Here is a 15520-nt window from a genome sequence, read left to right as displayed (position 1 = left end):
ACCAAGCTTTGTAAATCCGTTGAGACAAGTACAGAACATGCTGATGTCTCATGCTTAAATGTTATAGATCTATATTACAATCACCATGTTTTCTCCCATTATTGTTGTTCTTAGTTGAGAAAAAGGCATTTGGTTAAAATATATATAAATACCGTAGCAAAGTATTTCAAAGAAGCAGGCATCATGGCAGTAAGCACAGTATGCTGGATAATTATGAAGCCTACAAGGGCTTGTAAGACTTTCTTACTCACCATTTAACCCTTAAGATCCTGTTCAGTTTAGCGTTGTGACAGATGTCATCTTTCGTTTACTGCAACTGTACAGCTGAAGCAAATGAACAGTGCCTAAGGCCACTGTACACTGTTCATATATAATTTGTCAAAATGTTACCAGAAAACAAAATGCTGCCAAGATTACCACTACTTTCTTCACTGTTGCTATTAATAGAGAGGGTATCGTTCTGCCATGCTTACCTCCACTGAAAATTTCTTTTGCTGCAATAATTATTCCACAATCCCTGTTGTACATCCTCATTGAAGTAACTAGCATTGAGTAGCACTGTCAGTTCCCTAAAATGTGCATGCAGCTAATTAATTAAGCCAATTGCCTTCATTGTTCTACCATGAGGTAAGGAGATTGCTCCCGTATTTCCCTACCTGACTAGATATCTAGAAAAACAGAGGAATTATAAAAATTCTCTTTAGCACTTTATAGGACAATAAATAACAGTTTCTTTACCAAAGGCCTACTTGCCTTGCATTAAAATCCTATAACTTGCAAGATGGTTACCTGCCTTCATTTGGTGTCTAAGGCAGATTTGTGAGAAATGGAGGCATCACTGTGTGAGGTTGAAAGGATTAAACATTGATTAGCCTTCTGAGACTTAGATGGTACAAATGTGGCCCATAAAAACTGATCTTCAAAATAATTGCTATATGTTTTGAAATATGCACCAGAAGTAATTCTAGGAGTACCTTCTTCTCCAGACTGATTGAAACGGATGAGTGTTTACAACAAAAATGACAGTCTTTTGCGTCTGTATTATGCAGTATTTGACAGGAGCGCATGTATGTGAACAGACAGGAAATGTGAACCTGGGCATGATGATGATGGTTGGCCCAAACTCCCAGGATGATTTTATGCATGTCTCCAGTTTGAAACATTATAGAAAAGACATGTAATGAGAAGTGGCGTAGCCCTACTAAAACTGAAATCCACTAGGACCAAAGTGAGCCCTTTTATTTTCAATTTAACAAATCTTCAATAGATTTTAACTTTGGTTCCATTCTCTGTAATGGCAAAGTTAGGAGGAAAACCAGGAATATGGACCAGTTTTTCATACATACATGCTACTAACTCCTGTTACTTCATGTGTATAATACCAAAAGAAACACCACTCTGCTTTCTTCTCTGTATGTTGGGCCTCAGTCCATTATAGGAAGAAGAACTGAAGTGAGAAGACCCCTGAGTACTTCTCTTGTTGCTTAAATGAACATGATCCTGCTTGTAGGAGAACCTTGTCCAACTGGCAACTTTTAGGTTCTTTTGGAATGCAATTCCCATCAGCCGCATGGCTGTTATGACTAATAATCAGGGACTGTGGGAGTTGTAGTCCAAAAATACCTAGACGGTCCCAAGATGAAAAATATTGTGGCAGAGAACATAACTCATCTCTTTACTCTTACTATCAGAGTAAGACGTGATGCCTCCTTAAGAACTGTAGAGGTTCTTAATGCCGTTTAGATCAATGCAATAGAAATTAAGTTATTGTTTAATTTATTTTCTGTTCCAGTGTAGCAGTGTGGATGGCCAGTGTCCCTTGAGCTGCCAGGATGAGGTACGTTTCTAGGATTTCAAAATTTTGTTCCGATCTATAATCCACTGATTCAGGGGCAGAATATGTAATGTTTTCATACATCTCGATGAGAAGCCTGAGTATTTCTGTATTGGTGTTTTTAATTTATTTTTAAAAGTTAAAAGGCTGGAACATGGCTCATTCTAACCCTTCTTTGCCTGACAACAGAAATAGATGTGATGACTTGGCTCCTCTCGTGTTTGTCCTATTCACCTTTAAAGTGGAAGCATCTATTACTTTCATGAAAAATATTGTATGGGGGATGGAACGAAAACCTACTGTCTCCAGCCCTGGTCACAAGAGGGAAATATTCTGTAGTTCTTCCGATCCTTTCCATATCTGTTGTATTGGATTGCAGTCACTTTTAGCGGCAGTGGTCTATTACCTCCTATTTGAATTTAAATCACTGGCTACACAATGCTTGTTTGTTTGTTTGTTTATTTGGATTTTATACAGCCCATCTGGCTGCTAGGATACTCTGCACAGTTTACATATTAAACATACACAGTTCCAAACAATAAACATAATAGTATAAAATCAAAATAAAGATAAAACAACCAACAATTTAAATAATGAATTGCTTACAGCAAAAAAGGTATAAGTTGATCTTGAGCTGAAAAAGAGAGATCAGTTGTTCTTGAGACAGATTTGGAATCCAGGTGGTCCAATGTGCCTGACTGACTGACTGATTGATTGATTGATTGATTGATTGCATTACAAAGTAGCAACAATAAATTTATTTGGATTAATTTTTAATTACATGTTAATCTTCTTTTCTTTTTCTGCTGTCAATTCAAGGCACACATTCTCCCAATGGCCTGTGAGGCAGACTGAAGTGAAAAAGAGTACAACCATTTTTATAAGTAACGATAAAAAATGGTTGAACTCTTCACCAGCTATCTAGTGCACAATGCGTGATTGCTCTTTGTTCAAGCAGGCAGGAATGGCTAAAAAAACAAAAACCATGGCTTTTCCACCGGCTGTTTACTGTGACAACTGTGCTCAGCACGGTGGCTGTTCTCTTTGAGGAGAAGCCATGTTTATGTAGCTCATGACCCAGACCAGTTGCAGGACAGACAAGCCAGAGTGGTGGGTTTGAACATCACAATAAATGAACTTCAGATTGAAGGTATAGGACTTCGTTAGTTTCTCTTGCTTGCACTGCGAGCAGTTGGAGAGTGTGCACAGCCTGTTGCCTCTGGCTTGCTGGGGACATGTGCATAACATGTCCCCAGCAAGCCAGAATGCTGAAGAATTTTGGTTTGTTGTTGCATTCAAAAAAGGGCTATGCTGGTCCAAGGCCCCCCAGGTATCTTCAAGGCTGGCCAGGGCAAAGATCTGGACTGCTATTTCCACTGTTAGAGACCATCATCCTCAAGGGGGAAAGTCAGGAAAACGCATCTTTTAAATTCCTGATTAGACAATTAGGTGATTTGAAATGGCAGACAGAAAAAAAACCTTGGAGGCGTCTATGAAGACTGGAAGGAATTTTATTTTCATTGTAATTCTAGAATGGATTTAGGAAACCTACATAATTGCAGTTTCCTTTTTCTCTTCAAATGTAACATGAATATCAATAGGGTTCTTCAGCTTAATTACTTTTTATGAAAACCGTCAAGAGCCATAACTGTGACTAATTATGATGGTGAGTTAGGTATGGGACTTCTATATTTTTTGCATGGCAGCTTTCAGAATTCGCCAGGAATTCCCTCAGCCGGAACTCTGGGGGGCAAAGGCAATGCTTTCCTTAATAATCACCATTTTGGCCGTGAAGAAGGAGGAGGTAGCTAAGAGTGGCTAAGCTGCAGGGGCATCACAAGGGATTATTGTTAGAGAATTGAATTTTTTTGTTAAATTCCTTTAGCTGCACAGCAGAAGTACAGGAATTCACAGAGAAGAATAACTTCAAGTTACTCAGAGTAGTTAACCTAAGTCTAATGAACACGTGAATTTAATTTGTAATACGGTAAGAACTAAAAAAAATTTCTGCATTTCCTTATTCCCAGACATGCCACAAAGAGTACTGTAGACCAGTGGTCTCCAACCTTGAGCCTCCAGATGTTCTGGGACTTCAACTCCCAGAAATCCTGGCCAGCCAAAGTGGTGGTGAAGGCTTCTGGGAGTGGTAGTCCAAGAACATCTGGAGGCCAAAGGTTGGGGACCACTGCTGTAGACCTCAGTGTGGCATCTTCGTTCTCTCAGGATAATGTGCCAGGAAGGGTGCTGAAAGTGGGTAGTGAATAACACCAAAGCCATGGGCAGTTTCAGTGATGAAAGTTCATGCGCCCTCTCACTCTTGTTCTTGCTCGCCATCTGCCATCCCGGCTATAGGCAAAGTCAAGCAGAAGAGGATTTTGGGATATTTCCAGATGAAGACATTTAAAATGACCCTCTTTTTTGGAGAAAATAGTACAGAATAACAGCCTACAATAGTGTCACGTTTCCTGATTTCCATTTCAAGGAACGTGGAAACAGAAGCACAAAAGAGCGGAAAGCCCTGCATAAGGTCACTTGCAAATAAGAAACAGAATCAAGATTTTTCGTTGGCAGGCCAGACATCTGCATACTAGGAACTACTGAATTCTATTAATGTTTGAAAATCCTTCCTAAATCTTCCTTTCTTTTTAAATTCAGAATCTCAGTTGTTTCCTCATTGATAATAACGGATTCATACTTGTTTCTAAAGTTTCCAAACAGGTAAGAATGAATTAGTGAACAATGACAGTTCTCTGTGCCTACTTAGAAAACTGAGGGTGAAAGAAGAACTAAAGAAAAAAGGGAAAGGGTCTTGTGACTTATTTGGTGGGTTGTGGCACTGAAAGGGACAATAGAGAAACTTCCCCCTCTATTTTAATCTACTTTACCATTTAAAATGTTCTAATACTGTATATATATTCTGAATGATGCAGCACTATTCTTGATAAATGAAATACATTGCTGTTTATCTATGTCACTTACTTTATTTTAACAACAACAAAGAGAAAATCTCCATAGCCCACTGAATGACAACCACAGGAAAAGGTGGGACAGGGGAATATCGTTAATTGAACAGGGGCTAAATTGGAGCAATCCAAAGACCTGTCTGGACCCTTCTCACGGGAGAAGAATGCTCAGTCAGTGAGAATGGGAGGATTGTTCAACCGAGAGGTGAAAATAGATCTCACTAAAAATAAGAGCCTTTTAAGGACAAACCAGACCACTCCAACGTCCCATTTGCCCATGGCCTGAGTTAGGTTAAGCTGAGAAACATAGTGACTCAGACTACCCCGTAAGCCAGGTTCATGTGGCTATCCATGATAGCCACAGTGAAGCCCAGTGCTCCAGCCAGAATCAGTGAGGCTGAATTTGAATTAAAAGCCTCTGAACCAGCTTAGTTTATTTTGCACTTGAGGTTGATTATTGTGATTTGAAATAATTAATTCGAATCTTTGGTGTTTATTTCCTCCTTTAACCTCCTATGGTTCAAAAAAAAATATTTGGGGCATCTTTGTGCTCTCTTTTGCTACTTTGACTTTTCCTAACTTTACTGGGCTTCATGAGCATTTAAATGCTCATATTGGGCTTTAAAGGGGAGAAGGAGAAGAGTATCCCATGTTTAAAGGATTTGTTTTATAATGGTGCTAATCAGCTAGGTATTTCAAAATTTTATGGAGCTATATTAGCTACAGTGATTAGAAGCTGTTTTGCACTAACAGGTTATACCCTTCTGAATTTGTATTTCCCCTTGCTTACAGATTGGAACATTTTTCGGAGAGGTGGATGGCTCAGTTATGGCTCAGCTCATAAACATGGGAATGTTCAAAAAGTAAGTATGATCATGTTCTCTGTATTAATCTGTTTTCACATAGGAGGCCAGTGGGAGCAAAATGATTTGTCACCATTGAGAATTATTATAGTTAAATATGAAAAGAGAAGGACGGTTAGGTACAGTGTTCTGGCTCAGTTATTAAATGGGCTGGTTCACATTACACATTTGTGGTCCACAGGAAGTCTCCCATCCGTTCTGCAGTACATGCTCACATTGACAAATGTAATGTGTGAACTGCATGATCAAGAGGATAAATCAGCTGTCAGCAGTAATTGCAGTAGCTGAAGGAAGGGTTGCTGCACTTGCAGGAATTTGGGCTATTTGTGATTGTGAGTTCATGTGCCGTGCAACAGATGTGCTGTATTACATGTTCTGGAAATGCGTGTTGAAAGACAGAAGAAATGGAATGCAGATACGTAACTTTTTAATGCAGGTACTGTCAGCAGTGATGCCCCCTTTCCTTAAACAATGCAGTGGTATAATGGTGAAGGAGTTACTGGCTTATATCCATATCCTCTGCAACTCGTGGTCCTGATGTAGAAATCCTTCCTAAATTTCCATAGTAGAATGAGAACCTGTTGAGTATTGTAACTGGCTAGAAAAGGTTGCTAGGATGTGTCTAGCTGATATAAGTGGATTTCTGGATTTTGCAGCATGAAAGAATAGCAGCTGGGGTTACTCAACTGAATCACAAATAGAGGTTTTATATAATGGGGGTAGGGTCATACTTTAAAAGAAATCTTTTCTTTAGGTGCAGCATAATCGATCAAGTGCTATGCAGCATTGGACCTTGCTGTGAAATATCCTCAGTAAGCTCAATTATCAGAAAAAAGACATCTGGCAGTCCTGTTTTTGACAATGGATCTTAGAAACTCTGCAGAACAAATGGGCATGTCTGAATCTCTGTTGGGAAAGAGACTATAACACAGTGGTGGGGCTAGTCGGAGCAGGCAGTGCTGGGCCTAGGTATACTGATGGCTTCTTAGCATAAGGCCACTTCAGCTGTTCGACTCATGGGTTTGATTGTCAACTTTTGTGTTTTTGCAGGGTGAAAATGTTTGATTACCAAGCCATGTGTAAATCGTCCCACCATCACCACAGTGGTGCCCGCCCTCTTCTTAGTGTAAGTATCCTTATATCATATGCAACACCGGCTACTATTACGGTACAAAACCTTACTTTATCTGGAAGTACTACCCTGTTTCCCTGAAAATAACACCTAACCTGAAAATAAGCCCTACTATGATTTTTCAGGATGCTCGTAATATAAGCCCTACCCCCAAAATAAGCCCCAGTTAAGTGAAACCCCACCCTCCACCCTTGTGCAGCATTGTGCAGCAACCAGAAGATGACACGACTATAAAATAAAACATCCCTTGAAAATAAACCCTAATGCATTTTTGGAGCAAAAATTAATATAAGACCCTGTCTTATTTTTGGGGAAACACAATAATGCATAATACATTATTGTGTTTCCCCGAAAACTTGGAAAACGAGCCCTGTTTAGTATAAAGTAGAAGTGAAGACAACGGGAGTCCACCTCCGAAGCAGTTCTGATGAGAGACTAGGTCACCTTGGCTATGCTATCTTTGCTAGGCTTGGAAAGCAGGACAGAACAATGTTAGAGCAGGCACTATCTTTGCTTCTGATGAGTTCAGTGGGAGCAGAATCATTCTGGTTTTTGATTATTTTTCTGCACTCTTAGAAGGCTGTGCAAGGGCAGAAGGGGCCGCTAAGGTACATCCCATACTAAACAGGGCATTGGGAAAGTGACTCAGGGGAAGAGGCCGATCAAGATGATGACATATCTTTGTATGGCTATGCCTACCTTAAGACGGATCAGAAGACAGGTTTTTAGTTGTTTACAACAAAACCAGAGATTCTCTTTTCTGTCAGAAGTATTGTGATGGTAACTCAAGAAAAAAATGAATATTAAAACCATATGTTGGACCTAGTTTGAATACTTAAGTATGAAGTGCTGGAGCTCCATGAAACAGGACAACAAGCGCTCTCTGGCAAAAGTGGACACAATGGGGAAAGAGTAGCTTTCCAGTGAGATTTGCTTTCTTTACCAGTAATCCAAGGTATTTAAAATACACAAACACTCAGTTTTGAACCTGCAGCAAATTAATCCTTTTCACTTTCCTGTCACAGTAGTTTCCACTTTTCTTCACACACAACTAACTGAACTCAGAAGAACAAGTTAAACAGATGAAATAATAAACAATTCCCAATTCCAAGAAAGTAAAAGGGGAAACAAGCATTTCCATTCAGATAAAACTGGCCCTATTTTCCAAGACTAATTTTTGGATCTGTTTCCAGTTATTTGTATTGGTACAAATGGTCACACTTATTTATTAACGTGGAGACATAGGAAAAATCATTCTAAATTGGAAAGTTAGGATGAATATTTTATTCCTTGTTTCCTCCCACCATCTTGATAGATTCTTGTTATTTATTTGGTTAATATACAAAACCTCGGATTCATTTGCTCTGTAAAATCGTAAAAAAGCATTAGAGCCCATTAACTGTGTACAGAAAAATCCAAAAAAGTGCTGCTAACACCAGGAAACTATCAAATTGGTCTTCCATTAATGGGACAGAATTGGATTTACTTTTACAGTTGGATTAACTAATTAGTTTTATCTGATTGGAGCTGAGTGCTTTGAATTAGATTACATAATGAAAGTTGTATTAACTGAATAAGGATAGCTTCACTAGTTAGTGTTGGACAGGTATTGTAAACCTCAGTAAGAAGGAGATTTTGTCACCTGTACTTGCTCTGGTCTAGTGGATCTTAATCTTTGATCCTCCAGCCATTTTTAGATTTCACTTCCCGGAATTGTGGATTGTTAGCAGTGGTGGGTTAGATTTCTAGGTGTTGATTTCTGGAGGTTAGAGAGTTGAGAACCAGTCCCCTAGTTACTTAATAAGGTTTAGGATATTTCCAGATATTTCCAGGCTGCCCTCAATAGCTTCTTCTTTCTCTTCTCAACGGACTTTCTGAGTAACAAAAAAGAGGGAAGAAATTTTGGAAAAATCAGGGATGATTACAAGTAGATGCCCTCGTAAAATTCAGTGCATGAGGAAGAGGGACACTGTTTTCTGTGTTTCCTGTGTTAGTCTATTTTCCGTAAAAAGAAGCATGGACAAAATGCAACTGTCTAAGTGTTGTTTGGATCACAGTTCCCAGGATTCCTAACTATTGGCAAGGATAGCTAACAGTAGACCAGCCACGTCTGGAGGGTCACACGTTGTCCACCTCTATTTTAAAATCAAGTGAGAATGTACAGGGTGGGTTTTTTTTTAATCACTTATGAGTGATAACAAAATAATACTTCGAATAGGAAAAAGGAGTCATGTGACTTAGTCACAAAAACAGCTTTGTCATCCCTGATGAATAAGCTTAAAAAGTAGATCTGTGATCCCTTCCTAGAATCAAAGGTCTGGCTGGGGTCACAACAAAGTAAGATGAGGTTTTTAAAGTTCCCCGAAAGTCTTCATCAGGCAAAAATGGTACAAAATTTGTGATTAAGGTAAATAGTTGAACAATTAGGCCTGAAAAGCCTGTGATTCTTGAAATCAGACTATCAGATGGATTTTTGCACATGTAACATGCTTCCAAGGTATAAATTTGGAACTAAAGCGATCCAGTAGACTCAACTACAGGGTTTCAAGCCAGCCTTTTGTCCTTAGAGAGAGAAGAGATTGTAAATAGGTGCATCTGACATCCTCCCTGAAATTCTACGGTGCTTTGCTTCCCTGTTCAGACTTCATGCTCCCACAACTTGTAAGGATCATAGATCTGAATGGTACCACCCAAGTAAAATCTTCTGCCAATTTAGGAAATCCTCCGCTAGAGAATTAGGGATAGATGGCCTTCCAACCCCATTTTTAAGAACTCCAATAAGGAAGATTCTACCACCTTCCAAGGCAATGCATTTCACTGTGTTGGCTTCTGTGTGTTAGCTTTTACCATCTGGAAAATACATTGATTTTCTTCTGAGATTTTATCTTTCTTCTTTTTCAACAGCCGTTTTATGCCTTATTGGCAGCAGTAAAGTGGCTGATAACTGATTGCCTCTTGTGAGTACAACTTTTTTCTAATATTTTTAGGGCTGAGATATCAGATTACTAGAAGTTATTTCTGCACGATTTTGTAGATGTGGCTGTGTATTAATCAGATAATGTTTGAGTTTCTTAATAGCCAAATATATATATATTAATTTGTGGGGCTTCACACTAAAAGCATACTTGCTTTTTTAAATTCTGGAGTTCTACTGTAATGGGAAATTTACAAGGAGAATTAACAAGCCATTGACATTCCTAATCCAAACCTGAGTTAAGAAAGATGCAGTCACTGTGTAGATAGTTGTTATTACAAAAGACATACTTGAACTATGTTAGTGGATTGCTGGAGCTCTGAAATTGACAGCATACCTGCTACTACATGTAAATTATGGACTAGTCTCTTCCCCACACCCACCACTGGGACCAAATACTTCAGGAGAATATGAGAGAGAGAGGTGTAATGGAAAGCATGACTTTTTCAGCAGCCCATCTGAAATATCATCTCCTTGAAGACTTCTTCATCAACTAACCCACCTCTCAGGAAGACGTGAGGTGTGTCACAGGCTATTGCAGCCCTATTTAAAGATGTGTCCCCATGCACACATATACACTGTTGCTTTTTTAATGTCGTGTCTTCTCTTTTCAGACTGTGAGCCTCTGGGCAGGAATTGTCTTGTTATTAATGATTGCATACAAACCACTTTGGGAAACTTTTGGAGCTGCACAAAAACACTTTGAAAAAATAAGATGGAATAGTAATTCTGTCTCTCCAGTGAACACTGAGAAATGTAATTATTTAAGGAGCTACAAATCTTCCATAAAATTCCCAATTCTCTCGATGAACTAATTCTCAGAATTCTTTTGGAGAAACTATGCCAGTGATACAAATCCGAGTCCATGCTGCAGAAAATCTTCCTTGATTGTTAGCAATGTGCATGACGGTCAGTAAAGGTACCCAGGGTGGTGTAGTGGATAGAGTAATGGACTAGGAGTCAGAAGACCTGGGCTTAATTCCTCTACTCTGCCATGGAAATTCAGAGGGAGGTGGGGTGGAACTAGTAAAACTACTCCTTAAATACCTCATTTACCTTGACCTACAGTATTAGGGTTGTTATAAGTCAGTCCTGACTTGATGGCACATAACAACAAAATAACAGGCAGAAGGAATAATCATATAAGAGGGAGGTTTTGTTTCAGAAAATTGAAGTGTCTCATATGTCATGTTAACCGGAACAATATCTGCCATTTCTCAAAAATATATATATATATCTTTGGGACCTATTTTAGTAAGAGAGTGTTTGGACAAGTCTCGTTTTCTCACCTAGTACTTTAGGACAAATTTAAAAATAATTTGAAACAGACATGCCTTTCTATTCTTGAAAATATTTAGGCTAGGTTAGGCATCCTTCAGTCTCGAGAGACTATGGTAACATGCTCTGCATGGAGGATGTGAAACAGCATCTAGTGTGGCTGAGAAGGCCAATTCGAGAGTGACAATCCCTTCCACAATGAGGACAGATACAATCTGTCCCCTGTCCAGCTGCCTGATTTTGCTGCTTCCGGGACTGACTCTTTGCCTTGGCCTGCTGAACAAGGGTCTCTTCAAATTGGGAGAGGCCGTGATGCACCGCCCATCTGTTTTCCCATCTGTTGAGGTCCATTCCTAAGGCCTTCAGATCCCGCTTGCAGATATCCTTGTGTCACAGCTGTACTAACTAGCGCTCCGATGTCAGGGTTTCCCATCTGTTGAGGTCCATTCCTAAGGCCTTCAGATCCCGCTTGCAGATTTCCTTGTATCGCAGCTGTACTATCTACCACTCCACTGTCAGGGTTTCCCATCTGTTGAGGTCCATTCCTAAGGCCTTCAGATCTCGCTTGCAGATATCCTTGTATCATAGCTATACTATCTACTGCAGCAGATACTACAGTGTCTTAATCTGGTGGACTAGAGTGAAAATTCACACACACACACCCATGGGCTTACTCCACATATAGATGATGTATGGTTATCAGGCACCACATGCATGTTATTAAAGTTCTATGTGAAGAAACCCCATGCAACACCGTATAAAACAGATGCATTTCTATCGTGTCTTAATTTTAAGAGATTTCCAAAAGCCTAGCAAGTAGGCAGCTTAATCACACAGATGAGGAAGCATGATCAAGTCCAGAATTCATAATTTCTAGTGCATAACCCTGCCCTCATAGGCAAACTTACATAGTAGGGTGCAAATGTTCCCATTATTGGAATTCAATACATGGACAGGAGGTGGGTATGTGTCTGCTCTTCCTGTTCTCTTCATTACTATCCCATTTGCCTTCCTTAAGCAAAAGCCTGCTGTCCTTTTGTAGGGTGTCTGTGCAATTTAGAACTCTATGAAATTCTACAAGGAGCCTTCATGAGCAGAGCAGTTTTCTTGCTGAAAATGCTCACTCTTCAACTTGTGGACTGCAGTGGAGAAGGTAGAGCTAGCTGCTGATATCAGCTGCCTCTTTGCAGTTAACATCATGCGGACAAACAAACACTGGAACAAGAGTAAAATAAAGGTGAAGAAGAGACTTTAACAGTAAACCACAGTTGAAACTGGGAACTTAGTTTATCAACATGAGAAGCCAAAGATGCATTTCTTAGGGGAGAAAAAAAATGAACATTCAGTAAAAATCTGCAAGCTGTTCCAGCAACCATCTATCTTCCTTAGAAAACAAGTTTGCATTAAGCCTGTAAATGCCATATGATACTTTACTTTTATGAAAAGGCATGAATATTATGTGTTGCATTACACTAATATAAACGGAGAAATAGCTTTTTCTCTCAGATTTGACTAAACCTGAATATTTTTTAAAAAATAATTTGATCAGAATGAGCCACCCAGCAAAAAAAAAAAAAAAAAAGGCACATTCTTAATTACATCTGTACAGAAGAGATTGGTTGGGCTCACACCTGAAAGGCTGGACCCCAACACCTCTGAACATGGGATGAGATCCAGATTCTGAAACACTTTTTTAGTATATTAGCTTTCCAGGGACATGCCACAGTTGTTGCTATGCACCAAACACGGGTTATCCGCTGTTGCTGAGCAGATGGCTTTCAAGGTGACTGCATCTACTTCTTCCCAGCCCCCAAGAGCACAGTGTTAATGAAAGCACCGCCATAGGTATTGCCATAAATTTATTTTCGGATTAAGACACAATTGTCCAAAAAGTAGCAAAAGAGAATATTAAGTAACTGGATCAGGTGTGAACTAGCAAGAACTGCAGGTTAAGTTTTAGGCTGTTCCCGTAGCCTATTAAATCAGAATACAGTCAATCATGCCTTCTGGCTGCCTCTGTAACACCTTTGTCCTTCTGGGCAAGCATACAATACATAATCTTTTTTCCTCTTTTGACAGATTCCTTTTGGAATTCAACATATCTAATTTCTGGCACACAGACAACTTCGCTGATGGTGAGTATGTAGAATTACAGCCAGCCCAGAGCACATCAATTTTGCAGCCGCCAGTTGAGATGTGGGGGTTGCATATAGCAGTGCAATCTAGCAAAATCCAAAGGCGCCATCGCCATTTTGGCAATTAAAATATAGTCTCTAGATTTCATTTAACCTATATTCAGAACCATTGAGATGCATTGGCAGGGCTTAATAGCACTGATTTACTAGGGTAGTTCATACTGTATAATTAATTTGTGGTAGCATATCATATATAGTGAATGCCAAATTAATAACAGCGACTTGCTGAAGCAGTGTACCATTTCCATTTGCCTACAGCCTATGGATGTTTTGGTTGGAACCCGTGGGAGAGTTTTCTCAGTGAGAAACCTAGGTGTTTAGATACTAAGCCCAACACAGAATGGTGGATAACATGTAGCCTATGGATTATATGAGCAAGTTCTGTTTGATCTGTGAGCTCTGAAAATCCCATAGTTTGAAAGCATAATGACATAATAAACTAAAAGCAGAAAAAAATAAGCTAGCATTTAACAATTTCATACCCATTGAACTTCGAAAGTATTAATATGGAGCATAAGTTTTTAAAGTATTGATACTCAATTCAGAAGAATATCAGACAGCAGTACAGTAAATGTGTAACCCATGCTAATCCTTCCAAAGGTTTGGAGGATTAGTCACATAAATTGTATCAGGTGTTGCTTTAAACAGTCAAAATCCTGGTGCTTCTCTAGTTTGGGGTAATTGCATCACAGTACTTCATTCCAAAAGGATGGCCCACACACAAAGTCCAAGAGTTTAGGCCTACAAAGTTTTTAGTCTTACGCATCGTGTATACCTGGCACATAGGCCTCTAGATGTCAGAGAAGGCAATGAAGAAAATAGACAACCAAATGCCAAAGACTTTTGTTATGAAATAGCAGTGTGGCTAAGAGTAGGGCCACTGAGCATTAAAGGATGAATAGTTCCCATCATTGCTGTTGTCAAGTGAGAAAGTTCTAGATATATTCACAGTTTCACCATCATGTCATTCTCTCTTTCTTTCTTTCCTATCCCTTCCATCTGTGTGTCTTCACAATGACATTGTGCCACCATCTTGCCAACGTGACTTCGTGGTTCCATCTTCTTCATTTCATATACTATGTGACCTACATAGCTAAGTCTGTCTTCCATCATGGTAAGCAGAGCTGTCATAGTACAGCAAGATGAACTTCATCTTCTGGAAACAAGAAAATATCCACAACAGATTTGCTCAGAAACACTTGAATGGCATTTCCCACATCACAGCTGTTCAGTTTCTACTTGTAACTGAACAGCTGGAAACAGATGTAATTTGTTTAATTCTCTTCCTAACACTCAAAAAGGGAAGTGTTGGCGCTGTGGGTTAAACTGCAGAAGCCTCTGTGCTGCAAGGTCAGAAGACCAGCAGTCATAAGATCAAATCCATGGGACAGAGTGAGCTCCTGTCGCTTGTCCCAGCTCCTACCAACCTAGCAGTTCAAAAGCATGTAAATGCGAGTAGATAAATAGGTACCACCATGGTGGGAAGGTCACGGTGTTCTGTGTCTAGTCGCACTGGCCACGTGACCACAGAAACTGTCTACGGACAAACGCTGGCTCTATGGCTTGGAGATGGGGATGAGCACCACGCCCTAGAGTCGGACACGACAGGACTAAATGTCAAGGGGAACCTTTACCTTTAACACTCAATACAAGATTAGATTGGGTGCTGGAGATTGTGGGTAAGTGAGTTCCTGAGTAGTGGGCATAAGTGCAAGATGCTGTTTCTTGGCAAGGCAGCTTCTTTTGTGATTAGCAGAAGCTTACTAAGGTTGAGAGTTACAATAGCATAGTTTGGAGACAGTTCTCTAACTACCAAGCCTTCCTCAGCCTGATAGCTTCCAAATGTGTTGAACTACAGCTGGGCTGATTGTGGAATTACAGAAACACGTGTCCTGGGAACATCAAGACATGTACTGGGAAGCATATTGAGAAAGGCTGATACAGATCAAAGATTGCTGTATTTATTAAGACTGAATTCTTATCAATTATGATTTATGCTAACCCCATGTATTTCCATGTTAGTCCGTGCAAGCATATCAGGCAAAATCCCCCCCCCAAAAAAAACCAAGACAAAAGAGACAGACCCCCATGTATGGTGACGTTCTAGCAGGGATCAGCCTGCCATACATATATTCCAATGTGCTGCAGGGTTTCTAGCACCTTGTTATGTTTCAAGTAATTTGACACCACCTAGTGGTTGTCGGTATGCATGCATTTTGTTTTTTGGGTCACTGCCTTTCCGCCGCTCTTATCTCCTCCTGCCTATCACCAGGCCTTCTCA

The 15520-nt window shown here is 39.8% G+C and overlaps 1 protein-coding gene across 3 annotated transcripts in view; it reads left to right on the top strand.

The window, feature by feature from the left end:
- CACNA2D4 (calcium voltage-gated channel auxiliary subunit alpha2delta 4) overlaps positions 1 to 15520 on the top strand; it is a 176227-nt gene that overhangs the window by 150487 nt on the left and 10220 nt on the right. For 2 of the 3 annotated variants that reach the window (XM_072999840.2, XM_072999839.2), the window contains 7 exons: positions 1793 to 1837; positions 4490 to 4552; positions 5590 to 5660; positions 6711 to 6786; positions 9697 to 9749; positions 13124 to 13179; positions 14333 to 14353. In XM_072999840.2, coding sequence (XP_072855941.2) covers positions 1793 to 1837; positions 4490 to 4552; positions 5590 to 5660; positions 6711 to 6786; positions 9697 to 9749; positions 13124 to 13179; positions 14333 to 14353 — 385 coding nt within the window. Of the gene's footprint in view, positions 1 to 1792; positions 1838 to 4489; positions 4553 to 5589; positions 5661 to 6710; positions 6787 to 9696; positions 9750 to 10380; positions 10523 to 13123; positions 13180 to 14332; positions 14354 to 15520 lie in introns of those variants that run through there. The other variant, XR_013536775.1, reaches the window with a different exon arrangement.

This window comes from Pogona vitticeps, chromosome 5 (genome assembly GCF_051106095.1).
Source record: "Pogona vitticeps strain Pit_001003342236 chromosome 5, PviZW2.1, whole genome shotgun sequence".
In the NCBI taxonomy this organism is placed as follows: Eukaryota; Metazoa; Chordata; class Lepidosauria; order Squamata; family Agamidae; genus Pogona; species Pogona vitticeps.
The sequence above is the reverse complement of the archived record's forward strand: the minus strand, read 5'-3'. Positions and strand labels throughout refer to the sequence as shown.